At 48.1% G+C, this 26,094-nt stretch overlaps 2 protein-coding genes and 1 non-coding gene across 6 annotated transcripts in view; 1 reads left to right on the top strand and 2 right to left on the bottom strand.

Moving 5' to 3' along the window:
* The window catches only part of TVP23A (trans-golgi network vesicle protein 23 homolog A), a 41,086-nt gene extending 28,050 nt beyond the window's left edge, over positions 1-13,036 (top strand). Inside the window, exons 4-8 of one of the 3 annotated variants that reach the window (XM_053556190.1) lie at positions 450-539; positions 716-844; positions 2,130-2,258; positions 3,230-3,289; positions 3,921-4,057. In XM_053556190.1, the coding sequence (XP_053412165.1) occupies positions 450-539; positions 716-844; positions 2,130-2,258; positions 3,230-3,289 (408 nt within the window). In that variant the 3' untranslated portion in view covers positions 3,921-4,057. Of the gene's footprint in view, positions 1-449; positions 540-715; positions 845-2,129; positions 2,259-3,158; positions 3,290-3,920; positions 4,058-10,758 lie in introns of those variants that run through there. The other 2 variants (XM_053556189.1, XM_053556191.1) reach the window with 2 other exon arrangements.
* NUBP1 (NUBP iron-sulfur cluster assembly factor 1, cytosolic) lies at positions 3,897-24,773 on the bottom strand. Of its 2 annotated transcripts, XM_053556187.1 has the most exons (11): positions 24,668-24,773; positions 24,485-24,589; positions 22,296-22,429; positions 18,155-18,223; positions 15,475-15,507; positions 13,867-13,957; positions 13,048-13,202; positions 10,365-10,475; positions 9,704-9,806; positions 5,040-5,123; positions 3,897-4,349 (listed from the first exon to the last, which is right to left on the bottom strand). In XM_053556187.1, the coding sequence occupies exons 1-11, from the start codon at positions 24,684-24,686 to the stop codon at positions 4,291-4,293; spliced, it is 963 nt and encodes a 320-aa protein (XP_053412162.1). In that variant the 5' UTR covers positions 24,687-24,773; the 3' UTR covers positions 3,897-4,290. The 2 variants fall into 2 exon arrangements, with proteins under 2 accessions (XP_053412162.1, XP_053412163.1); XM_053556188.1 differs by lacking the exon at positions 18,155-18,223.
* LOC128562929 (U6 spliceosomal RNA) lies at positions 7,963-8,069 on the bottom strand. Its single transcript, XR_008373624.1, has one exon. It is a non-coding gene; the product is annotated as a U6 spliceosomal RNA (small nuclear RNA).
* Positions 24,774-26,094: the final 1,321 nt, after the last annotated feature.

The raw sequence follows: 26,094 nt of genomic DNA, 5'->3' as shown, positions 1-26,094 counted from the left end.
AACAATAGCCCGGTGTTGTGGCAGGTGCCTGTGGTCCCAGCTGCTCAGGAGGCTGAGGCAAGAGAATCGCTTAGGCCCAGGAGTTTGAGGTTGCTGTGAGCTGTGACGCCATAGCATGCTATGAAGTGTGACAGAGTGTCTCAAAAAAAGAAAAAAAGAAAACTAGGTCAATTTGAGGAGGTGGTCAGTGTAAGGAGGTGGTCAGCTATGGAGGGTCTGCTGTATACATATTTGGGGGAAGGAAAGTGTATCATGTTTTAAAATTAGCTTAGTTAAAAAATCAGAAGCCTCAAAAACAAATGAGAAACCACTACAGATCAATACCCTTTTTCTTCCTGCTCCCAGTACGAGTGTGACATGAATTGGTGGCTTTTATTTCATTTATCAATATAGTGATGATGACGCTTTGCCCAGGGCCTGCCAACAGTCATTTTGTCCCTTGTCCTCAGAATGTAACTGGGAGACTCATGGTGGGACTTCGATGGTGGAACCAGATAGATGAAGATGGGAAAAGCCGCTGGATTTTTGAAGCCAGGAAGGTATTCTTTGGAGTTTTGTGTGTGCCTGTCTCATTTCTGCCCTACACAAAACCCACTGTTCTTGATGCTCCTTTGAAGCATGCATGTAGCAAAGTGCTACACATGCGTCAGATGAATGAAAAGCGAGGTGCTCGTGGGCAGCCATTCCTGCGTATTCACATTGCTCTCCACGACAGGTCTCTCCAAACAACATTGCTGCCACGGAAGCAGAAGCGCGAATCTTCTGGCTCGGCCTCATCATCTGCCCCATGATTTGGATCGTGCTCTTCTTCAGCACCTTGTTCTCCCTGAAGCTGAAGTGGCTGGTGAGGCAAGGCCTCGACTTGGACGCCACTTTGACATCTACAAAACCAGCAGTTTCAGGAAGAGGCTTTTGTTTTTGATAGATTCGATGTAACGGTTTTATTGAGGAATAATTCACATTCCATATAATTTACCCATTATGTACAGTTCCACGGCTTCCAGTGTAGTCACAGGGGTGTGGAGCCATCACCACACAATCAATTTGGGGATATTTTCATCACCCACAAAAGAAAGTCTGTTCCCTGTAGCTCTCATCTCCTATACCTACCTGTTCCCCCAGTGCTCAGCACCCACTAATATTTCTATCTCTCCGGGTTTGCTTCTTCTGGACATTTCAGATACGTGGAGTCATGTGGTCTTTTGTGACTGACTCCTCTCACTGAGCACAATGTCAGGTGCATCCGTGCTGTGGCAGGAATCAGCCTTCATCCCTTTTTATGTATGACTGAATATATTCCATCATATAAAGAGGCCACATTTCATTCATCCATTCATCAGTGGATGGTCATTTAGCTGTTTATACCTTTTGGTTCTTATGAATAACGCTGAAAAGAAGGGAGATTTTTTGAAAAAGAATTATGACGGCTTGGCACCTGTAGCTCAAGCGGCTAGGGCACCAGCCATGTACATCATAGCTGGCGGGTTCAAATCCAGCCCAGGCCGCCAGACAATGACAACTGCAACCAAAAAAAAAAAATAACCGGGCATTGTGGCGGGCGCCTGTGGTCCCAGCTGCTTGGGAGGCTGAGGCAAGAGAATAGCGTAGGCCCGGGAGTTTGAGGTTGCTGTGTGCTGTGTGATGCCACGGTATTCTACCCAGGGTGACAGCTTGAGACTGTCTCAAAAAAGAAAGAAAAAGAAAAAGAAAAAAAAGAATATGACATTTTACCTTGGTCAAGGAGCCCCTCTAGGTAGGAATAAGTTTACCTTTGAGTTCTGAAATTTTATGCCAGAGGCATCATAATTCATTGCCCTGATCTAGTCCATTCAATGAGAAAACAAAATCTCCATACGGAGTAAGATAATATTGTAATAAAAAGTGTGGCCTCTGGAGTTTGGATCCTGGCTCCAACACGCTCCAGCTCTGTGACCTTGGGCAGCTTTTGATTCTCTGCACTTCAGTTTCCTCCCTGGGTTGCTGATGAAACAGAGGTGTCCACAAGCACTTTAAGGGCTCAGGGAAGGTTGGCTATTACCATTCTTAGTTTTAGGCCAGAGCCTGTATTCTGGGTTTGAAAAAATTTCTATGAATCTCTCAGAAAGTTCTCTTGCTTTGTCTGAGTACAGGCTCTTGTGATCGCTGGGATTTCTCTCCAAGCTGCGAACCTATATGGCTACATCCTTTGTAAGATGGGAGGTGAGAGTGACCTCAGCAAGGCTACATCCAGTTTTTTGCCCCAGGCGGTATTCCAGACGGTGAGTCACTATGGTCTAACTCCTGGACCACTCACTCCCCTCCAGATGCTCAAAGTACAGTTGGCACTGCAGTTTGTAATGTTTTCCATATCAGCTGGGCTGCCACTGTTTTGTTTTTTAATTGTGAAAGACACATAAAATTTACCACTTTAAAGTATGTAGTCCAGAAGCGTTGAGTGCATTAAGTACATTCACACTGTCATGCAACCATCATCCATGTCCACTTTTCCATCTTCCCCAACTGAAACTCTGACCCCATTAAACATTAACTCCCCCTCTCCCCTCCCCCAGCTGCTGGCACCCTCCATTCTACCATCTGTGTTTGACTGCTGACCTTCTATAAATGCAGTCACAGTCCTTTTGTGACTGCCACTGTTAGTTTTAAGTGATTTTTAAAAAATACATAATTAAGGAAAGAATCACAAAGTGCTTTCTTTTCTTTTTTTTTTTTTTTTTTTTGAGACAGTCTTTGTTGCCCACATCAGCTTCAGAGTGCTGTGGCGCCACAGCTCACAGCAACCCCAAACTCTTGGGGCTCACGTGATTCTCTTGCCTCAGCTTCCTGGGTAGTTGGGACTACAGGCGCCCACCACAATGCCTGGATATCTTTAGAAATGAGGTCTCACTCTGCCTCAGGCTGGTCTCGAACCCGTGAGCTCAGGCAATCCACCTGCCTCAGCCTCCCAGAGTGCTAGGATTATAGGCATGAGCCACTGAGCCTGGCCTACAAAGTGCTTTGTGTTTAACTGAGCAGGTATTTCTAGAAGTGAGAAATAAATAACTTTTATATTTGATCAGATTCATCATGAAATGGTTTGAGCCATCTTAACAGTAGCACTTTCTGCCATGACATCAAGCAACCAATTGTACAGGTTTTCTGAATGTTGTGGATTTTCTCAGGCCTCAAGTCAGCAGGATCAGTCAATTCCCATCTAAGGACAGAAAGCCACAATTGACTTTTCCCCTTGCAGGCCTGCTCAAGTGACTTTCAGAAGCCTGGTCTTGAGGGGCTGGAGATTCACCAGCGTTAGGTGAGTCTGGAGTGGCAGCTCTTGGGACACAGGAGAGTGAGGGCTGGGTGGGCTTTCCCTGTCCCCTGAGGTGGCCAGGTAACCCAGCTAAGCAGGAACCAGACTGGCACTGGGCCTGCTCTCTAGAAGAGGGTTCCACCTTCCTCATGTACAAATATGGCCACATGTGTAAGGCAGGAGAGGAAGAGCCAGGGACTTGCCCACTCTTCTATTTTTATGCCCCAGAGTGGATGGAAAGCAGGAGTTTATTCTCCTCTCTGCTGGCCTCAGTTCCTATGTTTCCCAAACACAGAGCATGTGATGGCAACGAGGATGATTCTAGAGGCTAGATCTCTTTTTATATGTAATCAAGAAAACCTGGAAATTACTGGATATACTATACACACATTACTATACTAAGTATATACACAGACCACAAATTCTGTCTTACATGGGTTATTTAAGGGCTTTTCAAGGGTTTTTTTACTGCACCCAGCTATATCACATGCACAGACGGGAGAACACACCCAGTGCTGCTCTAATGCTGTTTAGACTTTTCCTCAACCTGATGAACTGTTTGGACTGGGCTATTTGAAACAGTGACACTGTCTGCAGTGAAGCCACACAATTCTTCCTTTGGCTCTTTTATTAGGCTTGTCTTCAGAGGCAGAAATGGCTTAGATGGGACTTTGTGACTGAAGAAGCTTCCAACGGAGCAGAATCCCACGGTCCCACAGCTGCTTGTTTTTTACGTGAAACAGGCCTTGGAGGTTCATGGAGGCGTTTTTATTTTTAAAATGGCACATTTGTAAAGAATGCCCTTTACATATGTGCTAAAGAAAAGTGTACAAACATCAGATGATTAAAGTGTCTCTGAGGAAGTGACTTCAAACCACACCAGCATCGGGTCCCTTTCTGCCTGTGGGGCCCCTCCCTGTCCCGCGCTGGTCAGGCCTGACTGGTGTGCAGCCGCCTGGCGAGCTCCTCAGCTCAGAGACTGCTGGGGTCAGCATTATCTCATGTCAGGAACTGATGAGGTTCTCTTCCTTTGACTGATGGAGATTACAAAATTCTTGGATTCCTGGAAAACAAGATGAGAGCCACAGAGCACTTGCAACTTGTCTGCCCCTAGGCAGCCCAGCCACGTGCTGAGGGCAGCAGCACCTTGACTGGGGTGGAATCCCCACAGCCTAATCCCATAAAATGCCCTGTTTCTGGGATCCCCTGAATCTTCTAAAGTGACCCAAATACCTCACCCTGCCCACCATGGTTATAACCAATAGCCAAAGGCTTAACATTGGCCCAATCTATAAATGGAGAATTTGGAGAATGCTGTTGCTTGCACTTAACTCCATTTTTCTAGGCAAATAAAAACCCAGACAAACTAAGAGGCTTTAACAACTGATACCTCTGCCTTAAATCCTAGCCTGTCAGCTAAATCTGGCCTGCACCAGGTGGGCTCACCAGGGTTTATTTTCTTAATTTTTTAACAACTTTATTGAGATATATTTCCTGTGTCATAAACTTCACTCTCACCATATTTTTAAAACCATGAATTAGTTCACAACTAATGGGGTAGGGTGATTTCTCAAGGACTCCTGGCTTCACGTCAGGCCCTACCACCCTGCTATCCCCACCTGACGCTGGTGGCAGTGGCCATTTCTGATTCTAAACAGAAGGCTGTCCTTCTCACATCCAGCTCACATGCTCCTTTCTGTCCCTCTCCAGCCCCGTAGGCATCTGCAGTCACCAGACTCACTTAGACACTTACTCTGAATTATGCTTCTGTAGGCTAAGGTGGCTGGTGAATCTGGCGCTTCAACCAAAAATGACTGGCCTTTGTCACAGCTCTTACCTTAAACAAATGAAAGACAGTTTAGTCCCTAAGGAAAACACAGTGACAACATGACCCTGGGGTCTAGGCTGAGCAGGGGACGTCTACGGACCCTGAGGCGCCTCACTCATGATGAGGAATATAGCTGGGAAAGATCTCGGGGTCTCCAGGACTCTGGTCACACTTCCCTCCAGCAGGCCCTCAGCTAGCCTGCAGCTCAGCTAAATCCTTGGTGGTGTGTGCCAAATGTGAGTTCCAGGGCCCCACAGAGAAGGGATACAGCTGCTCAGGTGGGCTCAGGAGACTGCATGTTGAGAGACTAACTAGTTCTCTGAGTACAGAGATAAGGAACGCACATGGTTAAAAGAAGAGATACAAAGGATATCCACAAAAAATGAGGACACAAAGGCCTGCTAGTGTGTTAGGCGTCTTTGCAGAAGTACCACACCACACACGCTTAAAACGCAAATGGGAACATTCAGTGCACACTCTTGGACTGCTGCTTTCTCCAGGTGGTCCAAAGACTCCAGTTGATCTGCTGCTCTTGTACAAATGTTAGATGTACAGCCCCGTCCTGTGCATGAACAGCTGTCCTAGGACCCTGTGCTACTGCAGAGCAGGGAGCCATGATGCCGGGGCCTTGGGCCACTCTCAGCAGATTCCTTACCTCCTGTTTGCTCTGCCAATCGCTCGCTCCACTCCCCAGGCCCTGAGCAATGCTGGAGAAACAGGGCCAAGTGCTGCACTGGCCACAGCCGCTTCCCCACCTCAAGTGGACCCCAGGACTCCACCTTGTACTGGCCATTCCCTCAACTCCCCTACTTCATTGCTTCAGGGGATGGGGAAACAGAGTAGGCAAGAGCCTGTGGGGAAGGCAGGACAGGAGCCCAGGTGGCCCAGGACCAGGGTGATACCAGCTGAGGGAGCCTCGAACTCACATTTGCTGGCCCAGGTCTGGGAGGTCCTGGGCCCAGCACAGTCTCCTGGGTTCCTATGTCCCCACCCCTTACCTGTGTTCAAGCCCTTCCAGGCCTCCCTTCCCCAGAGGACTCCACAGCCCCGACACAACTGTGTTCATCCTAACTAAAGCTCCCCCTGCTGCCGACCATTGTGTACAGACAACCACCTCTGCAGAACAGACATGCCACCAAGTCATTCAGCCTGAGCCCAGGCACCTCCCACTCCATCCCCTGCGGCCCCCGCAAAGCAGGTGCTATTATCACCTTCAGTTTATAGATGAGGCCATGGAGGCTGCAGAGGTAAAATAACTTGCCCAAGTTCCACAGCTCATGGAGAGCAGGGATCAGAAGCCAGGATGTCTGGTCCCAGAGCTGCAAGCCCTTCCTATGATCCTCAGCACGTGAGGCCAGGGAGGGACTGGGATCCACAGCCCAGGGAGGCAGCACCTGCTTCTCTCTGCCACCATATCCCCTGAGTGGTTGTCATGTGTGCCCTCATTCCATCTGTCTGCTCCTGGGAAGGTGCCTATTTCCTACCTGGTCCCCAGGGAACTTGCCAGATACTGGCTGTCACTCGGCCCTGGCTCTGCACTTTCTGGGATGGTCCCTTTCTTTCTGACATTCCCTTGAGGTAAGGTTCTGGGGATATGTCACTTATCATGTAGGACTGTGCCCTCTTAGCTCAGAATGGCCATTGGGATCTCCTCTGCCTTGTGGTCAGCTCTTGTGAACCACCTTTGTGAAAAGTGGCCTTGAAAAGAAAGGCCAGATCTGATGCCAGGCCAGGCACGAGGGAGGTGGAAGATCCAGGTTGGGGGGCCTTTGGAAGAACAACCACATCAGGATAGATAAGAGGCCCAGTCACCTCCCTCTGTCCATGGCAGCGACAGCCCTACGGGTTTGGTGGATCAGCATATATAGGGTTTCTTAAAAGATGAACTTAGTAGCCATCATTTAGTAATCAGGAGATTTTAGCTAAAGATACAGGTTTCTGGCTCTTTTTCTTGAGACAAGAGTCACACTCTGTCACTCAGACTAGAGTACCATGGCATCAGCCTAGCTCACAGCAACCTCAAACTCCTGGTTTTGAATGATCCTCTTGCCTCAGCCTCCCAAGTAGCTGGGACTACAGATGCCTGCCACAATGCCTGGCTAATTTTTCAATTTTCAGTATAGGTGGAGTCTTACTCTTACTCAGGCTGGTCTCACACTCCTGAGCTCAAATGATCCACCTGCCTTGGCCTCCCAGAGTGCTAGGATTACAGGTGTGAGGTACCACAGCCAGCCAGTTCCTGGCTTTTCTTTAAAAATTATAAGCTGCGGCAACTATGATGGCCATGAAGACATGATGTTGATCTCACCCTAGCTGCTATGCTCCAGAATCCCTTTCCACATTTGTGCCAAGGCCATGCTGTTCCCAGCCAGCAACTGAGCCCAGCAGGGGTACTCAGGTAGGCATGCTGCTGGGAGATGTTGAGGATGCCCTGGTGGCCGTGCCCAATTTCCTTGCATAGCAGCCAAGATGCTCCAGCAGGCTGAGCTGATCCTTGGGGATGATGAGGTTTCCCTCCTCATTTCCTCTCACAAGCACCTCCACTAATAGACCTCCTGCCTTCCCAATTCCATCTTGGGGGCCTAGAGTAAGGCACAGGCTGATGGTGACAGTGACGGTGGCATGCAGCCCGGCTTGCTGTGGTACACCCTCTTGCCCTTGCTCTGCCTCTGGGGAGGGCTTTCAGGGGAGGTACCTGCTCTCACAAAACATAAGGGAAGCTCTCAGCACCACTTCCGGTCAGTGAAAAAACTGCTTGGTGTTTTATCACACTAGAGAAGGCTGAAAAAGCAGTTGTAATTTTCTGCATTTTGTGCGGGAAGCCACATACCACAAAACGATTGTTTTTGTTTGTTTATTGCACTTCACAAATTTTGTGTCATACTTGCACATGGGGCCATCCTAATCTTTTCTGTATCATTCCAATTTTAGCCCATGTGCTGCTGAAGCAAGCACCAGAGAAGTATTTTTGGATGAGGGAACAAGGGAAGAAGAATCTTGGGAGGGTGGCACCTATGGCTCAGTGAGTAGGGCCCCAGCCCCATATACCAAGGGTGGTCTGTTCAAACCCGGCCCCGGCCAAAACTGCAACAACAAAATAGCCAGGCATTGTGGCAGGTGCCTGTAGTCTCCCAGCTACTCAGGAGGCTGAGGTAAGAGAATCGCCTAAGCCCAAGAGCTGGAGGTTGCTGTGAGCTGTGACGCCACAGCACTCTACTGAGGGCAACAAAGTGAGATTCTGTCTCTTAAAAAAAAAAAAGAAGAATCTTGGGAAACATACCCTGGTATCCAGGGTCTCTGAGGTCCTCCAGGGCTGTTCCCATCCTCAGAGTAGCTGCCGCATCTTCTTCTTTCCCACTTCCTCAAGGCAGCCACCCCCCAAAATTCGGCTCCTTGGTAATCCTGTCCACTCTGTGGCCTTGACTCTCACCTGGAGGGACATGGCGCACCCTCTCCTGACTGCCCCCCAACCCAAGGCCTCCTGCCCCTCAGACACAATACCTCAGAGAGACCAGCTGCCCTCAACCCACCTCTGCTACTTCACTGTCTCTGAGGGACACCACTCTTCCCAGGGCTCATGCCGGATGGCACAGACAACCTTTCCCTTCAACCGTCAGGTGCTGTCATGTTCCACGTGTGCCCTCACACCTCACCCTGGCCTCCTCTCCTGCCGGCCTGGCCCACAGACCTCCTGCTCTTGGGCACACTTGGGTATCGAGGCTCAGATGTCTCAAAATTTCTCGTTCCCTGACAAATGAAGTCCAAGCTCCAAGCACAGTGCAGGGCTGACTGTGGCTGGCTCCGCCCTTCCTTTCCAGCTCTCTCAAGCATCATCCTTCAAACCTAGCAGTACACCAGGTTTGCTGCTCATGGGGACTGCTCGACTTCCCTCCACAGGCAAGGGAACCTTACCCAAGCTCAATTCTGTTAACTTGGAGAGACAGAAACTTGGGGTGATAATTTAAGGAGTATGGCGGCCCTGCCCACACTGCTCAGCAAGCTGCTGCCCTGCACGGGTTGGGTGCAAACTGGGTTTGCCATCCCTCCTTCAGTTCTGGGGCTGCTCATGGGGGCTGCGTATCTTGGGATCCTGGTGTCCCCTTGTACTTAGGAAGAGCATTTTCATGGAATGTGGCCCCCAATTGCAGGCCAGCGACAAGTGCTCACTGGGAGCCCCAGGGCTGGCTGAGCATTGACCACAAAGGAGGCCGTGCTGAACTTCTCAAGAGATGGGACTGGGGGGCTTCTTCCTGTGAGAGTTCCACCTTGGCCCCTCATGCTGCCCTCTGTAGGACAGGACTCCACACCTGGCCCCTGCAGCTACCCCTTCTCCAATCTTGCCACTACCTTCCCACCAATTTCTACCCCAGGCTTCCGGGCTGGCCCTGCCACCCCTCCTCCCTGAGGCTCACTCACGTGGCCACCTGCCCACGTGGTTCATGGCTTCTCTCCTATGGCCTCTCAGTGCTCCAACGCCCCATCATCCCTCTGTGTCTGGCCCGTTACATACCCATGGGGGCTGGTCAGGGAAAGAAGGACCTACTAAGCAATGGGTGGTGGTGGTGGGGGGGGGCTAATGTGTCACCCACCTATGTGTGGATCCAGAGGCACTCTGCCAAGGAGAGGCACATTCAGGTCCTGGCACATGGCTGCTGCACCGCCAGTAGTGGGAGGGAATATCTGAGATTCTTTCTGTGAGACAAATTAAAAGGGGAGGAAGTGTGATTTTGTTGCAGAATCACAAAGATGCAACACAAAGAACCAAAAAAAAAAAACAGAGAGCGGTGGCTCACGCCTATAATCCTAGCACTTTGGGAGGCCGAGGTGGGCAGATAGACTGAGTTCTTGAGTTCAAGACCAGCCTGAGCAAGAGTGAGACCCCGTCTCTAAAACTAGCCAGGTGTTGTGGCGGGTGCCTCTACTCCCCTCCTAGGCTGAGGCAAGAGGCAAGAGAATCACTTGAGCCCAAGTTTGAGGTTGCTGTGAGCTGTGATGCCATAGCAAGAGGGGTAATGAAGTAAGACTGTCTCAAAAAAAAAAAAAAAAAAAAAAAAGAATCTACAAAAAACAAAACTGGTTTAAACACCATAATAATTTTCCTTCAGTCAGCAAGAGAGGATTTTAATTGTGATACCATTTCCCAAAATGGCAGGGAAAGCAGAAAACGGTTCCAGAGAACTTTTCCTATTGTTTCCTCAACCACCAAGACAGGGGGTCATGTTAGACCATCTGCCAGCCACGTGCTCTCACCTTGCAGTTGGGACAGATGAAGCCGCTCATGTTCTCTACCACCCCCAGGATGGGCAGCTTCACTTTGTGGCAGAAGTTGATTTCCTTCCGCACATCCTGGAGTGACACTTCCTGTCAGGTGAAGAGAGGCCAGTTATTCCAAAGTCTGAGCTTAAGGAACGGAGTGTCCGTGTGGCCGAGGGGATGGCCACAATGCAGCAGACTGAGCATCATGAGGCCTTAGAGAAGAGTGCCCTCCACTCAGTATTTATTATGCTTAGTGCCCACTGGGGCTAAGGCCCATTTGCAGCGTTATTTATTTATTAAAAAACCCTGACAAGATAAACTCAAACAGCCAAATACCAAGCAAGGGATCTAGAGAAAAGTGACCTTTTCATTTTTTTTTTTTTTGCAGTTTCTGGCCGGGGCTGGGTTTGAACCTGCCACCTCTGGCATATGGGGCCAGCGCCGTACTCCTTCAAGCCACAGGTGCCGCCCAAGAAAGGTGACCTTTTAAGTATCTCCCGCCTTCCTGTAATGTACTGTGTGGAGCCACAGTGCACACTATGTTCCAGACCAGGACTTGGCAAACCTGTGGGCCACCCCTGGCTGGTTGGTTTTATAAATACAGTTCTTCTGGAAGCAGCCATGCCAATCCCTCTGGGTGCTGTCCATGTCTTCTTCACCCCATACAGCCGCTGCACAGCCAGGACAGAGACCACGGGGTCCACAAAGCCTTGAAGATCTGCTATCTGGCCCTTTGCAGAAAAAATTTGCTGGCCCCCAATCTAGATTGTTATGAACACAAGTAACATTATGGACTAACATAAGGAATATTATTACTCAACTTGGATGGCTTCAAATTCACTCCTAAACTCCGAGTGCTCATTTTGCAGTGATTAATCACCACGTACCCTGTGTGGTCCTCTCCCTCTTTTCCCTCATTTTCCTACACGCAGTGACAGCTTGTTAATGTCATGTATGGTGACTCCTTAACACCTGTGGCTCTGCCATTCCTGGGCTTCCATGGGGCTCGCAGCCATCAGCCTGTGCCCTCCTGAGACAGACATGTGACTCCTGGCCCTCAGGCTGGGGTTACAGAGACGGGTGTAACTAGAAGGTAGAGTGACTGACTTTATCGCACCCTTGGGGTTCTCTGCCTGGCATTCTGCAAATAACTGCTGTTCTTTTTTCAAGAATGACCCCCAAAGCCACCTACCAGGGTCGGTGCTAGATGTGAGGGACTCTGAGAAGGCGGGTATCCCAGCTGGGAGCCCTTTTCCAGGGAGGCTGTGTACAAAGTGTCCATAAGATGAAGGTGTCCCCGTGCCCCTGTGAAGGGCAGCCCCACTGGTCTGCCCCTTGTTGAGCCCCAGGGGACTCTAGGCTCTCTTATGATAAATGGGAAGCCAAGGTTGTGCCAATTAGATTGTTGTTGTTGGTTTTTAAACACATCTTACTTTTTAAAGGAATCGTAGGTTTGCAGTGACACCAAGCAGCAGGCAGAGAGCCCCCATGTGCCTGGCCCCAGAGCCTCACTGCTGACATCCACAGCACAGGGGTGCACTCCCACCAGACTTCTCTCCTTTCTGATGATGTCTTTGGGGGGCCCCTTGTGGTGGTGCTGCAGGTCTAAGGGTGGCCTGAAAACCTTCTCTTTTAAAAACAGAAGACATCTCTAAGGACAAACCTTTCTCTCCACTTCCATCAGCTGGAGACCAGGCCACCTCCCCTTCCACCCAGTGTCCCAACTGGTGTCCTGCCCCTCTGTATGCCCCTCGACCCCTCTCTGCAGAGCCCCAGATTGTTCCGGTGCACACGAGTTCTGTCATGAGACCCTTTCTATGGGTGCTGCACTTGCCACTTGTTGGCTGTATCACTGTGCGTTCATCCAGCAGCCATGTTCCTTGGTGAACTGCAGGGGCTGCCAAGGGAGGGCCAGGCCCTTTGACTGCCCAGGTGCCTGGAGAGTGCTGGATGGGGAGGGCTGTGGGGTTGTCCTGACTGATTCAGGCTGACGAGAGCAAACTCCCTCTCCTGGGCTTTCTCAGGAGCACAGGAGAACACCATAGGGAAGTCCAACATTATTGAACAGGACAGTCCCTTGGTTTCCCAGATCCACAGTAATCACAGTCCTGCCTGTAAGTGTCCTCCACAGGCTTTACCTGAGACACAGTCTCTCCTATCACTTCCCTCAGTGGGGGCTCACCAGGAGTGGCACCAGGGAGGCGCAAGGCCAGTGGCAGCTTATCCCAGGATCCCTGTCTGTACCCAGGCTGGTTCTCCTGCAAACTGGGAAAGATTTCCTAAGTCATCCTGAGATGTGAATGGAAAAAGCATGGCAGACCAGGAGGCTTGACGCACAAGCATGGCAGGGATGACATGACCATGCAGAACAATTTGAATTCTAACAGCACCAGTTATTTTCCTGATTTCCTGAAGGAGAGTTTAAAAGGCAATTTTCACCTCCTATTAATCTGCCGATGACAACAACAACAAAATCATGGAATATTTATCTGTCAAGTGCAAATGCCTGGGCCAAAGATAAAGTTTTAACTAGAGGTTTCTGCAGATCCAAGGTGGGTGCTGCACAGAACACATATTCTGAAGCGGCACCATGAGACCAGGCACTGGGAGCTGCACCAGAGAGACACCGAGGTGTAGAGCACGGTTTGCACCTGGCCCCACCTGGGCGCCCACTCACCTGAGGAGTGGTGATTAACACCACCCCATCGATGCGTGCCGCGGTCAGGTACTGCACAACCGACAGGTGTTCATCCGACGTCCCGGGTGGCGTGTCCACGATGAGGTAGTCCACCTCTCCCCAGTCCACGTCACGGAGGAACTGCTTGATCATGCCTACACGAGGAATTGCAGGCTTGACACTTGTTTTTTCTTCCTTTTCTATCCTTACGATTCTCTTCACAAAAGCAGTCTGTAATCTCTACATGCGCTTGGTTCATGTGCTAAACCAGCAGTTCTCAACGGGGGCAAGACTGCCTTACCTGGACACATTTTTGCTTGTAACGACTAGGCTAAGTTGTGCTAGTGACATCTTGTGGTGGAGGCCAGGGACACTGCAAACACCCTACCATGCAGAGCCACAGTCCACACCTTCCCTAACAAAGATTTACTTGGCCCAGAATATTAATAGTGCCCAGGCTGAGGACACTGCCCGCAGGATCACTGCTACGGCAGGCTGGCAATGATCTCACTTCACACGATGCTCACTCTGATGCAAGTAAGCCACTAAGAAACCAAGATAAAAATAATTTCAGGGTTCAATAGCTTTTAAGGGGAGAAAACCACACAACAGATACTAAAAATTACATAATTGAAATTGGCATTTCTATTAGTTCTCGTTAGCCCGTGAAGAAAGAAGCAACCACATGATTAAAAAGAAAACACTACGAAGCCCAGCAGGATGAGAATACCGTGGCCCTGACAAGACAGGGTGCAGATGAAACCATGAGCAATCACGCACCTGGAAGAATGTGAGAAACAAGGAAAAAGAGTGACAAACCATTTTTCTTGGGTCCCCTCCAGATAACAGCGTCATCAGGACTGCTGAGCAGGAAGCCTACCGACATAACACCCAGGTTGTCTTCCACGTACTAGAGAGGGAACAGGACGAGGCAGGATAGACATTACTCAAAACCACACAGGCACTTCCCTATGTCTTCTGAGTTTGGCTGAAAAAACTTTTTTGGGGACAAATTTACCATGAGACCTATAAGTACACTCGTTCTTTACACCCTCAAATCATTTTTGGAAAAGAAGGTGTCATATGTGGGGGGACCTGTGAAAGAGGTGCTACGTAGCTACGTGCTGCAATGACAGTAAACTGAAATACACCAGGCACTGTGCTCACACCTGAAATCCTCACACTCTGGGAGGCTGAGGTGGGAGATGGCTTGCACTCAAGAGTTTGAGACAAGCCTGAGCAGGAGTGAGACCCAGTCTCTACTAAAAATAGGGAAATTAGCTGGGCATGGTGGTGGTGCATACTTATAGTCCCAACTATTCAGGAGAGTGAGGTAGAAAGAGCTTAACCTGAGTTTGTTATGAGCTAGGCTGAAGCCATGGCACTCTTAGTGAGACTCAGTCTCAAAAAAATCAACCAACCAACCAAACAAACAAAAGACACATATATAGGCTCGGCGCCCATAGCTCAGTGGTGCTGAGCCACATACATGGGCCTGGTGGGTTTGAACCAGGCCCAGGCCTGCTAAACAACAATGACAACTACAACAAAAGAAATAGCTGGGTGTTGTGGCGGGCACCTGTAGTCCCAGCTACGTGGGAGACTGAGGCAAGAGAATCGTTAAGCTCAAGAGTTTGAGGTTGCTATGAGCTGGCACTCTACCAAGGGCAACATAGTAAGACTTGGTCTCAAAAAAACAAAAACAAGGCTTGCTGCCTGTAGCTCAGTGGCTAGGGCACCAGCCACATACACTGGAGCTGGCAGGTTCAAATCCAGCTGGGGCCTGCCAAACAATAATGACAACTACAACCAAAAAAAAAAAAAGCCGGGCCCAGGTTGTCTTCCACGTACTAGAGAGGGATCAGGACGAGGCAGGACACACGTGGGTGCCGGTAGTCCCAGCTACTTGGGAGGCTGAGGCAAGAGAATTGCTTAAGCCCAAGAGTTTGAAGTTGCTGTGAGCTGTAACGCCCTGGCACTCTACCCAGGGCAACATAGTGAGACTCTGTCTCAAAAAATAAACCAAAACCAAAACAAAACACATACACAACAAAAAAAATTAGCAGAAATAAATAAATGTTGTTTTCTTAACTCTCTGAACCAGGGACCAGCAAACTACAGCCCTTGGGGCCAAATCTATCCGTCTGTTTTTGTAAATAGAGTTTTATTAGAACACAGTTGTGGTCATTCAGTTACATATTACTATTTTTGAGCTATGAATTGAAAATATTTATCATCCTACCCTTTTCCAAAAGTTTGACAATCCCAGGTCTTAATGGGAACCCCTGTGCTTTAACAAATGCTTCAATAAATATTTGTGAACTGACAAACAGGTGGGCTGTCGCCAACCCACCACAAATATATCACACAAACAAACACAACCCACACACATTACCTTGAAAATTCAACAAAGAGATGAAAACTCACCACTGGAGACCAGCCTGAGCCACTCTGGTGAACCTGTGGAGACACGAGCATCAATACCATTTGTAGACACTGTATATCCTGGACACACTTCATGACCAAACTGTACAAAGTAGGAAAATAGTTTTATAAAATATGACTCCTGATCTTAGGTGGTAACACTGTGTGAATGGCTTGGGATGTGGGTACTGGAAGATATAATTCCTTTGCTCTCCAAGTTGGGTTATTTTGAAACTCTGCCTGCATATCTAGTCAGTGAACCAAAGTTACCTGAGTTCAAATATAATTTTGGATCTGAGGTATCTTAAAAGAGCAATAGAAATCAGTTGGGGGGGGTGTTGAGAAAAATGCACGTATTGGTGGAGCTATGACTTTGCTCCTGCAGAAGCCCAGGAGTAGAGGGACTTGCCCTCATCGAGACAGCTGACTTAAAGCCTGCCCTTTCAAAGGCTGGGGCTTCAGCCCCCGGGGGCCAAGGGAAGCTCCTTGGGGCTAGGTGGAGACCCAGACCCCTCCCTCCAGGTGCTCAGGACACCCAAGGCCCAACCTGTGCCACCTCTTTATGGCAAAACTAGGAGCTGAACTACTTCCAATCCCACCTCAGCCTCAGAAATTAGACTTTTTTAGAGCAATACATGGGAGCTAAAATCAAAGTCTATTTTTGTTGATGAAGTCTTACTTTTCTTTTTTTTTTTTTTGTAGAGACAGAGTCTCACTGTACCACCCTTGGGTAGAGTGCCGTGGCGTCACACGGCTCGCAGCAACCTCTAACTCCTGGGCTTAAGCGATTCTCTTGCCTCAGCCTCCCGAGCAGCTGGGACTACAGGCGCCCGCCACAACGCCCAGCTATTTTTTGTTGCAGTTTGGCCGGGGCTGGGCTTGAACCCGCCACCCTCGGCATATGGGGCCGGCAGCCTACTCACTGAGCCACAGGTGCCGCCCGAAGTCTTACTTTTCTCAACAGCTCTACTGAGATATGTATGATTCCTAGACCACACAACCCATCCACTGCCAGTGTGTAATTCAGTGGCTTTTTGTATATTCACAGAGGTGTGCAGCTGTCACCCCAATCACTTTAAGGCATTTTTAAGACTCCAGGAAGAAACTCTTGACCCTCTGCTAGCCCCGTCCAAGCCCCGTCACGTCCCCTCGCCTTAGGTGGGCCCTCATCCACTCCATCTCTGGATTTGCCCACTGCACATTTCACATAAGCAGAACCATATAACATGTCCTCTATGACTGACTTCGAAGTTCTTTTAAAAAAAAACACAAAACTATTCACTTCTATATTTACCTGTTTGCTATGTCCACTTGTCTTAAAGAAGGGTAACATGATGATCCAACATCATGTTACAGGAGAGGAAAACACTAGAACTTTGACTTTATCTTATCATTTAAAAATTTCTATTTCCAGGGCATAGTGGCTGACGCCTGTCATCCCAACACTCTGGGAGGTCGAGATAGGTGGATTGCTTGAGCTCAGGAGTTCAAGACCAGCCTGAGCAAGAGTGAGACCCTGTCTCTACTAAAAATGAAAAACTGAGGCAAAAGGATTTCGAGCTCAAGAGTTTGAGGTTGCTATGAGCTATGAAGCCAGGGCACTCTACATAGGGCAACAAAGTGAGACTCTTGTCTCAAAAAATAATAAAATAAAAAATTCTATTTCTATAAAATACTCATGTATGATTAAAGTAACTTATACCCACTTTGGGTGTGTATACTACCAAACGTGTTACTGATGGGGAGATTGATCCCACTGCTCTGCTCAACCATGGGGGACATCACTCCCCTTCTCTGCTCCCTCACAAACCAATGGCAAGGCCTGCCCCCATCTGCCTCAAGCCACCATCCAGCATCACTGCCCACTCTGCCAAGGATGTGAGGACAGCCAGGGTCAGGCTCCAGCACTTGTCCCCTCAGTCCAGAATGCTCTTCCTCACCTCTCTGCACAGCGGTCCCTCCCTTCACTGGCTGCTCAAATGCCACCCCTCCCCATAGCAGCCCCTCTGCCTTGCCCTATCCCTTACCCTGGGTTAGTTTTGTGCAATCCGTCACCTGCCCTCTGCCACGCAAGCAGGGGACTCCACTGGCCTGTTTCACCACTGCATCCAAATGGGGCCAAATACCAATTAAAGGATAAACCAACCTTGAAACTGCAGGGACACTTCCCGCTTCACTCCCTTCCATGCCCTCCCCTGGGAGAATCCTTTCTTGGAGAGCTCTGGCCAACCAGCAGAAGGGTCCAGCTTCTGCCTACACTGCTGCAACTCTGCCCACGTCCCTCAACCGCCCCTCAGTCTCAGTTCCCCAGGGGAGCCCACAAAAGCAGAAGAAATATTCCCTTGTTTCCAGGGTAGAGACTCCTAGCAAACCCTGGTCTAGTGCTCCCGATCAGAGCTAAGTTTCCGTGTCACTTCTGCATTTCACTTGCTGTTTCCCTCCCTCTCTGCAAAGGCATTGACACCAGTGCTTCTCAAATGCTATGGACGGACTTTATATACAATCCTGCCCCCACAATTCAAAGCTGTTGTAGTCAGATGAACTATGGAACATTTATCTCGGCTCATCAAGTCCACATAAGAATTTGCAGGCTCTGTCTACCTTTCGTTTAGGTTTAACAGCTCAGTACTATTCAGTTCCTTTTAAAAGAATAATTTCCTGAATGTTACAACACAGCTATTACCTGTTCTCCTTCCAATCCCATTATCTTGGGGATGGACGGCCCACATATATCGATGTCCAGGAGAGCAACCTGGGGAACACGAAGAGACCAGAGCAGTCACAGAGCTGAACTGGCTGAATGCACAAACCCCAGATATGCAAGCTGGGAGGGGAACAGGGTGAGAGGAGCAGGACAGGAGAGAAAAGAAACTGGGTCAGACTTAAAGCAGTTGGACTCTCATGAGAGTATTAACAACCATCTCCAAGTTCATCAACACTGACGCCCTTCTGAGTATGGCTGAGGTCACCTCGAATGATCTTATAGACCTGGGGTCAGGTCACTTGGAGACTCAGGTTCAGCCACTGTTTACTCCCTCTTTGCCATGTGCCAAGGTGGTGGGTATCATCACTTTGCTTTAGAGAAGAGGAAACACAGGTCCAAAGAGGGCTGGTGACTTGTTCAATGAGCAAGGAAAAGAGCTGGGACATAAATCAAGTTCTTCCGACCAGCACTTTCCACTACCCAATGAGGCCAGGTGAGCAGAAATCTCTAGCTGGCTCTGACCAAGCCCTATTTTCCTGTGATCCTGAAGGTTAGCCAGGGCTTAGGCTAAACTATCAAAACAGAAACTTAAAGAAAGAAGAAAATCCAGGAAAGCCCTTTACTAGTGACCTAGGCACAGCCTTAGACGCTCCTTTCACCCGGGAACACCTGGCTGCCCACTCTAAAACAGGTCTGGGACAGCCCTCAGGAGCCTTCCAAACAGCAGGCTCGTGTTCATGTTGAAGGCTATAATGTCTCAGATCCAAAGTGCAGCACCTCTTGGTAACCTTTTAACTTGCCCCAAATTTGTTTCTTGCCTCTTCAATCCTCTCAACAAACCTAACCTCACACCTCCACCCTGTGGGCAGAAAAACTGCACCCATGAGATCAACCACTGGACCACCTGGAGAGCACCCCAGAGTGAGGAGTTCCATCTGAAAACTGCTCTTCTTCTGCCCTCTTTGACCTTGAGGTGTTAATGATCCACAGCCGTTCCCAATATGGGACATTGTGTCATCTCTATGATCCTGATGTAGTCTCTCCTCAACTCCTTTGGCTTTCTAGCCCTTGGTCTCCAGGGCCTTTACTCTGGGACCAATTTAATCAGTTTCCTTCCACAGAATTACACTCCTCATAACCAAGGGAGTCCATCTTGAGTGAAAGGAGGCAAGGATGAAGGAAATAGACCCAGTGCACTCACTCCATGGCAGTACCTGAGAGGTTGTTGACACCTTTCTGCTGCCCACATCACTGGAGGGGCAGGATGCTGCAGGGCTACAGGAGCCCAATCTGTGCCTCTAGCCCAAATTTCCCCTTCCGAAGAGGGCAGGGGAGAGGGTTCTGGTGCCAGCTTTTGGTCCTCCAAGGCTGTGCATAAGTATCTTCTCCTCTGTAGGCTTTGTGTATCTGAGCTCCTAATCTGAAACAGGGGCTTTGAAATCACTAAGGTCCCTTCCCACTCTGGAGTCTATAAGCCCTAGAGATAAGCGTCAAATACTCCAGTCTCAAAACACCCAGTGCTGACCTTTTAATGATAGTTCACCTCTCAGATCACAAAGCAAGATCATAAATTTGTAATTTATGGGAGTTGGTGACTCTCCTGACTCAGACTTACCCTTTAGGGCAGCAGTTCTCAACCTGTGGGTTGCGACCAATGAAAATACATCCTGCATATCAGATATTTACATTACAATTCATAACAATAGCAAAATTACAGTTATGAAGTAGCAACGAAAATAATTTTATGGTTGGGGGTCACCACAACATGAGGAACTGTATTAAAGGGTTGCGGCATTAGGAAGGTTGAGAACCACTGCTTTCGGGGTTCCCCCCCTTCACAACTTACACACCCCTCACCTGCCTGTGATTAGTGAGGGGTGTTTCCAGTTCTACTCCCTCAATCTTAGTAAGGCCCTTTACAAATGAGATGACAGACACCTGCCTGCCTCAAGTGCTAACATGGAATGACCTAGCACAGAGGGAGTGCTAAACTCCCACCATATGGCAGGCAGGAGAGGGACTGGGTCTCTCCCGCTGTCCTGCTGGATTGGGGGCAGGCAGAAATCTGTGCTGCTCAACTTTCATCAGCAAGACATATTCAGACTTACCACGTGCTAACATGGTGCACAATCTGGAGACAGTGATGTTCACTGTCAGAAGGTAGGTTCGTCCAGGAAAACTTTCCTAAATGCTGACTTTTTTTTAAACTACCACTGCAAAAATAAATATAGCTTATCTAGCCACATTTCGACACTGAACAGTGTGCTTTACCTCCAACATACTGCAAAGTACGTCCATATACTTGCTGCATGTTTGCAGCAAGGACCTCAGAATGTAATTTCATGGAAGTGAATGATGTAAACAGTTGTCTACTCATGAGTGGTTACCTGGCAACTGGCTGAGTTAAAGCCTGTCTCCAGAGCTACTAAGAATATTCCTGACATGGCCTGGTGTGGCTCACACCTATAATCCTAGCACTCTGGTAGGCCAAAGCAGGTGGAATGCCAGAGCTCAGGAGTTCAAGACCAGCCTGAGCAAGAGTGAAACTCCTTCTCTACTAAAAATAGAAAAACTAGTCAGGTGTTGTGTCGGGCACCTGTAGTCTCAACTACTCATGAGGCTCAGGCAAGAGGATCTCTTGAGCCCAAGAGATTGAGTGTGTTGTGAGCTATGATGCCACGGTACACAACTGAGGGCAACAGAGACAGACTCTGTCTCAAAAAAAAAAAAAGGAATATTCCTGAAAGCTTACAATGGAATATTCCTGAGAAAGCAGATTTCCCAGCAGGTACGAATCTGACTTTTGAATGACAAGAGATTGTTAACTAATAGAACAAAGGATTGACAAGAATATTTTGAACCTGCTTGATTCTGACTACTATCAGGGACATTTACTGAGTAATCACTTTGCTAAGCAGGCTAAGGGCTTTACAGGCATCACCCCACTCAGTTCTCTGCATCCCACTTTACAGATGGGAAAACTAAGGCAGAGTGGGCTCAGTAACCTATCCAAGGTCACAGCAGTGGAGGTAGGATATGGATCTGAGATGTCCTGTGTTCTTAGCTACCTGCCACACTTTTTATTAAAGATGAGATCCAGAGAGCAGCAGTGGGTAATCTGAATTTTCAGATATTTCATCTGCATACTTGCGTGGAAAGGAAGGGCCCAGTGTGAGGGTCAGCAAACATTTTATGCAAGTGCCAAATATTAAATATTTTAGGCTTTGTGGATAAAAATCAAGGATATGGAGGTACCTATGTTACAATTTTAAAGTAACCATTCTTAGCTCCTAGACCATAAAAAAACAGGAGATGGGCTGCATTTGGCCTCCTGGCTATGGTTTACAGGCCTCTCGCTTAGAGCAAAGCAGAAACGGGTTAATAAAGAGACAAAAGTCATCTGAACATAATATAACAAATTATCGGCATGCTAGGAAAGCTATACACCTGCTATCCATTTTCCTGGCCAGAGAATCCAATGACATGTTTCTTCTGACTGCTAGGCAAGTTCTTCATTCTCTTTAAGGACCTGAGGTCAGAAGAGTGGCCTACAAGAGGCGGTCTGAGAAGCTAAGCTGAAGCAGTACAGCTGACCTAACAGTGCTTAGCTCACATTCTTTCCCACACCCCTCCCAAGATTATCCAGCTAAAGGGTTTCACCTGATTGTGAGGATGTTTTGGGAGAGGCAGTCACACATAGTCAATAAGCACTATATTGTTAGAGCAAAAGTTACTTTGATATTATGTTGTTTCCTTTGATGATTCTCTTAGATATTTTGTTAGGGTAAAGGTTACTTCTTTTGCTATACTGTTAGAGTGAAGGTTACTTTTATGTTGTTTAAACATTTTGCATTGTTACAGTGAAGACTACTTTGATGTTTTCTGTTGAGAGGCTACTCTTGTTGTTGTCCAAATTGCTGGCCTTCTAACAATAAACCTTGGTGGACCTAATCCCTGTCTCTGTAACTGGCTGACAGTGACAGGCAGCCAGATCCTCTTTGTCTGGTAACACATCAAGATTCCAAAGAGGCCAATTCAGCTCATTCTAAGCAATCATTTCTCTAAAGCCATCATGAACTTCAGACAGAAGGAGCATTCCTCATTTTTCTTGGTGTCTCACCTGTGTGTTTTCATCCTCTGCTAGGCCATGGGCAAGGTGGGCGCTGAATGTGCTTTTCCCAACACCACCTTTCCCAGACAACACCAAGATTTTGTGTTTCACGGTCTTCATTTTCTCTTTAATTTCTTCTATGGCTGCAAAGAAAACCAAAGTTCAGGTGTTGAAATCCCTGACCAAATCCTGAATGTCACTCTTCTGAGTTGGAAGGAGCTAAATCCTTGGGACTGTTTCAAAGGATCCCTGAAATAGCTTAGTCAATGGTAGTAACAGAGCTATGAAGAAAAAAAGTGTATTATTACACTTGAAATTGTCTTATCTGCCCTACTAGACATAATCTCCTTAAGGGCAGGAATAAAAAAAAGTGTGTTATCACACTTGAAATTGTCTTGTCTGCCCTACTAGACATAATCTCCATAAGGGCAGCTCCAAGAAGAGAACTTTACATACAGCAGATTCTCAACCTGGGGGCAAAATCCCAAGGGCACTGGAGACCTTTTGGTTGTCACAGGAAGAAGTGCTACTGGCCTCTAGTGGGCAGAGGCCAGAAATGCTGCTGTCCCACAATGCACAGAACAGCACCCACAACAAAGAGTGATCGGACCCCAAATTTCAATAGTGCTGATGTTAAGAAACCCTGACAAATAGCAGGTCCTTAATAATAAGCATCAGTCAATTAAAACTATCACCCATTATACATAGACTGTGCTTTCAATATTTCATCTTATTTCAAATCCTTAAAGCAAGTCTGTGAGGTATAAAGGAAAACAAAAAGTCCCAGGATGGCCCGAACTCCGTATGCCAAAGGAAAAGTTAATCCTGGATGCAACATTGTCATCTTTCCCCAAATTGCTCATAAGTAAATTCTTTGTTTGCCCCTAACATTTCAAGATGTCTAGCCTCCCATAAATATGAACAGCTCAACTGTAACTTCAGGCCTGCAACCTACGCTTAACTCCTTACCCAGGACACTCAGGTCTGTTAAGTTTCACACTGACAAAGTCCATTTCAAGCTTATCAGGATGAGATTAATCAGACCTCCACCTACCTTCCGCATTAGCCTGATTCATTCTTCTTTTACTCTTATTTTTTTTTTTGAATGTTTACCTTATGTATAGCAAAGATTTGCTGGGTGCCTAAATTCTCATGAGAATGTAACCATTTGCCTCACTGCCTCCTCCTCTCCCCCCACTCATTCATGATTTTTCCCCTCTGAAAGAAATATAAATACTGAGCCTCCAGAAACCTCTCCAGGGAGCACAGGGCAGAGAGATTTCTATGACTTGTGTTTTCTCCATGCTCCCTCAAGCTCTGGCTCATCAGCCTCGACTGATAGAAATTCTTGCTGCATTCTCTCATTTTGGTTGACAGAGGTTAACTATTTTTCTTTCCATTTTTGATGAAAAACCAATGCCTAAGAAAGGTTAAGACTCTTCTTGAAAATCACGGTTTGCATCAAACTCCAAGAATTCCACCAGCCTCCTAGTTTTTACGATTCTTCCAAGTCAGTTCTCAGAGCCCTCTCACCCTGGATAGCACTCACGGCTGTAGTGAGTTAGCGACTTGCTCACTTGTTTCTGTCTCCCCTATTCAACCAAGCTCCACCAGGGCAGTGACCAAAGCTGTGTCAATAGCCCAGGGCACTGTGCCTAAGAGGAGATTAACACAAATTTTCTGTTGAATGAATGGAAACATCGCTTCTCAAAGGAAGAAAATTCTGTCCAAAGTAGCAAGCAGAGCCAGGATTTCGAGGGTAAGCCGGCGAGCTCCCTGATTCAAAGCTCAGCCCCTGTTCCCTTTGCGGTCGGCCTCTCTGGAAGGTAGCCTGTTAGTCACTCAAACCTCTGGCCCCGCCCCTCATCTCAGCAGACTTTGCCACGCCTCGCTGTCTTCGGGCTCCGCCCCTTTAAGGTCCCTCGAACTCCTAGCTGGTCATTGATCCTTCAGGCTCCGCCCTCCATCCTCTCCGAGTCCGTCGCCCGCTCCTCACCTTTTAAAGGCCCCGCCCTCACCTCGCCTACTTTACCACGCCCCCACCTTCTCTAGCCCCGCCCCTCTTAGGGTACCTTCCTTCCTAGCCCGCCCAGTCACTCATCCTTCAGGTTCCGTCCCCTTTCTCCCCCGCCCCTTCCGGGCTTGGCCCCTTTCACTTCCCGTTGAGGGGGCCTTTCCTTTCCTTTCCCTTTCCTCACCCGGGTCCGAAGTAGCGCCCCCTCCAGAAGCGCATAACCGCTGGTTGGGGCATCCCTGACATGAGGCTCCTCGGCCCGCCTGGGCACTGTCGGCCCCTGGACAGTCTGCGAAGAGACAAGATCACAGTTAGAGCACCTCATGAGCCTTCAGCCCAGCCACCCACACCCCCTCCGCGAGCTCACCGTGAGGTACCTCCTCCATTCCGCCGCCTGTGCTGCCGACGCGATGGCCGGAACCTGCTCACGTGCATTTCCGCCTTGCGGGCGCAATCTGATTCTCTAGCCGCGCGAAATAAGTCTCGATAATAGAGGACTGTGCGCACGCGCGAACCGCGTGCGGTAGGGTGGGACTTGTTTTTGTTTCTTTTTAAACTGAGCTGCGGATGCCTACCTAGATACTAAGCGTGTCGCTTTAGCACAGAGGTGTCATTGTCCGCCCCACCATTTTCATACCCAAGGAATTTAATAATAATGCAATACTATTAACTATGAACAGTTTATATTCAGATATCCTCACTTGTCCATCCTGGATCCAATCGAAAATTACTTTCTCTTACATCTCTTTGTCTCCAGTCTCCTTTAACTCAGACCTGGTTCTTCCGTCCTTTTATGGAAGTTTTTTCATCACAATGATAACTTTGACGAATCCAGACCCGGGTCTTATAGAATATTCCATACTCTTGGTTTATCTGATTGTCCCTCAAACCTTAGATTCAGGTTAAAAATTCTTTTTTGCCAGAACACACTTGGATGATGTGTACTTGCCATTGTATCTCATCAGGAGACCTGCCCGTTTGTCCCCTTGGTGATGTGAAGCTTGACCCCTTGGTAGTGTCTGCCCCATTTCTCTAGTAAATGGTATCCTCTTCCACTGGTAAGCCTGAAATATCTCACTGCATCACACACCAAGAACATGCTCAAGCAAGCCGGATTAGCGTCCACAGGACACAGGAGCTGGCCTGAAGAGGTTTCACTGGCCAAATTTGGGCGGCATTGCCTGAATCAGTTTTGTCTGTGTTTGCAGAGTTGCGATTTCTTTTTTCAACCCTGTCTGTTAGCTTTACATTTACTAAAGGGCATTCCTTTGTAAAGAACTGTCTTTTCCCCCACCCCCTTTTTGATGAGACTCACTATGGACTCCTGGATTCTTTTAATTCTATGTTTTAGAATAGTTTTTTTTTTTTTTCCGGTCAGTTTCCCCCCAAATTTGGCCAGTGAAGCCTCTTCAGGCCAGCTCCTGTGTCCTGTGGACGCTAATCCAGCTTGCTTGAGCATGTTCTTGGTTTGTGATGCAGTGAGATATTTCAGGCTTCCCTCTATTTCCTGCCGCAGCCATTTTTCTAGGGCAGCGATTCTCAACCTTCCTAATTACCGCCTTGTTACAAATGGAAAAAAGGGGTCGAGACCCACAGGTTGAGAACCTCTGCTCTAGGGACCCCTTATTGCTTTTCGCACAGAATTGTATTTAGAAACCAAGATCTGGATGCTAAAATGTGCTCATTGTTACCGGGCTATCATTGCTTACAGGTTTGGCACAAATTTTAACAAAACTTTACCTGGCTGCAGACGCTAAAGATACAGAAACTCATTTATTAAACAGTAATGCATCA

This window comes from Nycticebus coucang, chromosome 12 (assembly GCF_027406575.1).
Source record: "Nycticebus coucang isolate mNycCou1 chromosome 12, mNycCou1.pri, whole genome shotgun sequence".
NCBI classification, from domain to species: domain Eukaryota; kingdom Metazoa; phylum Chordata; class Mammalia; order Primates; family Lorisidae; genus Nycticebus; species Nycticebus coucang.
The sequence above is the reverse complement of the archived record's forward strand: the minus strand, read 5'-3'. Positions and strand labels throughout refer to the sequence as shown.

Coding starts and splice junctions, on each gene's coding strand:
- NUBP1 (XM_053556187.1), bottom strand. Junction 13,958..15,474: donor GCTCAGGCTGGTCTCCAGTG/GTGAGTTTTCAT, acceptor TTCCCTCTCTAG/TACGTGGAAGACAACCTGGG. Junction 10,476..13,047: donor TGTTAATCACCACTCCTCAG/GTGAGTGGGCGC, acceptor TTCACCTGACAG/GAAGTGTCACTCCAGGATGT.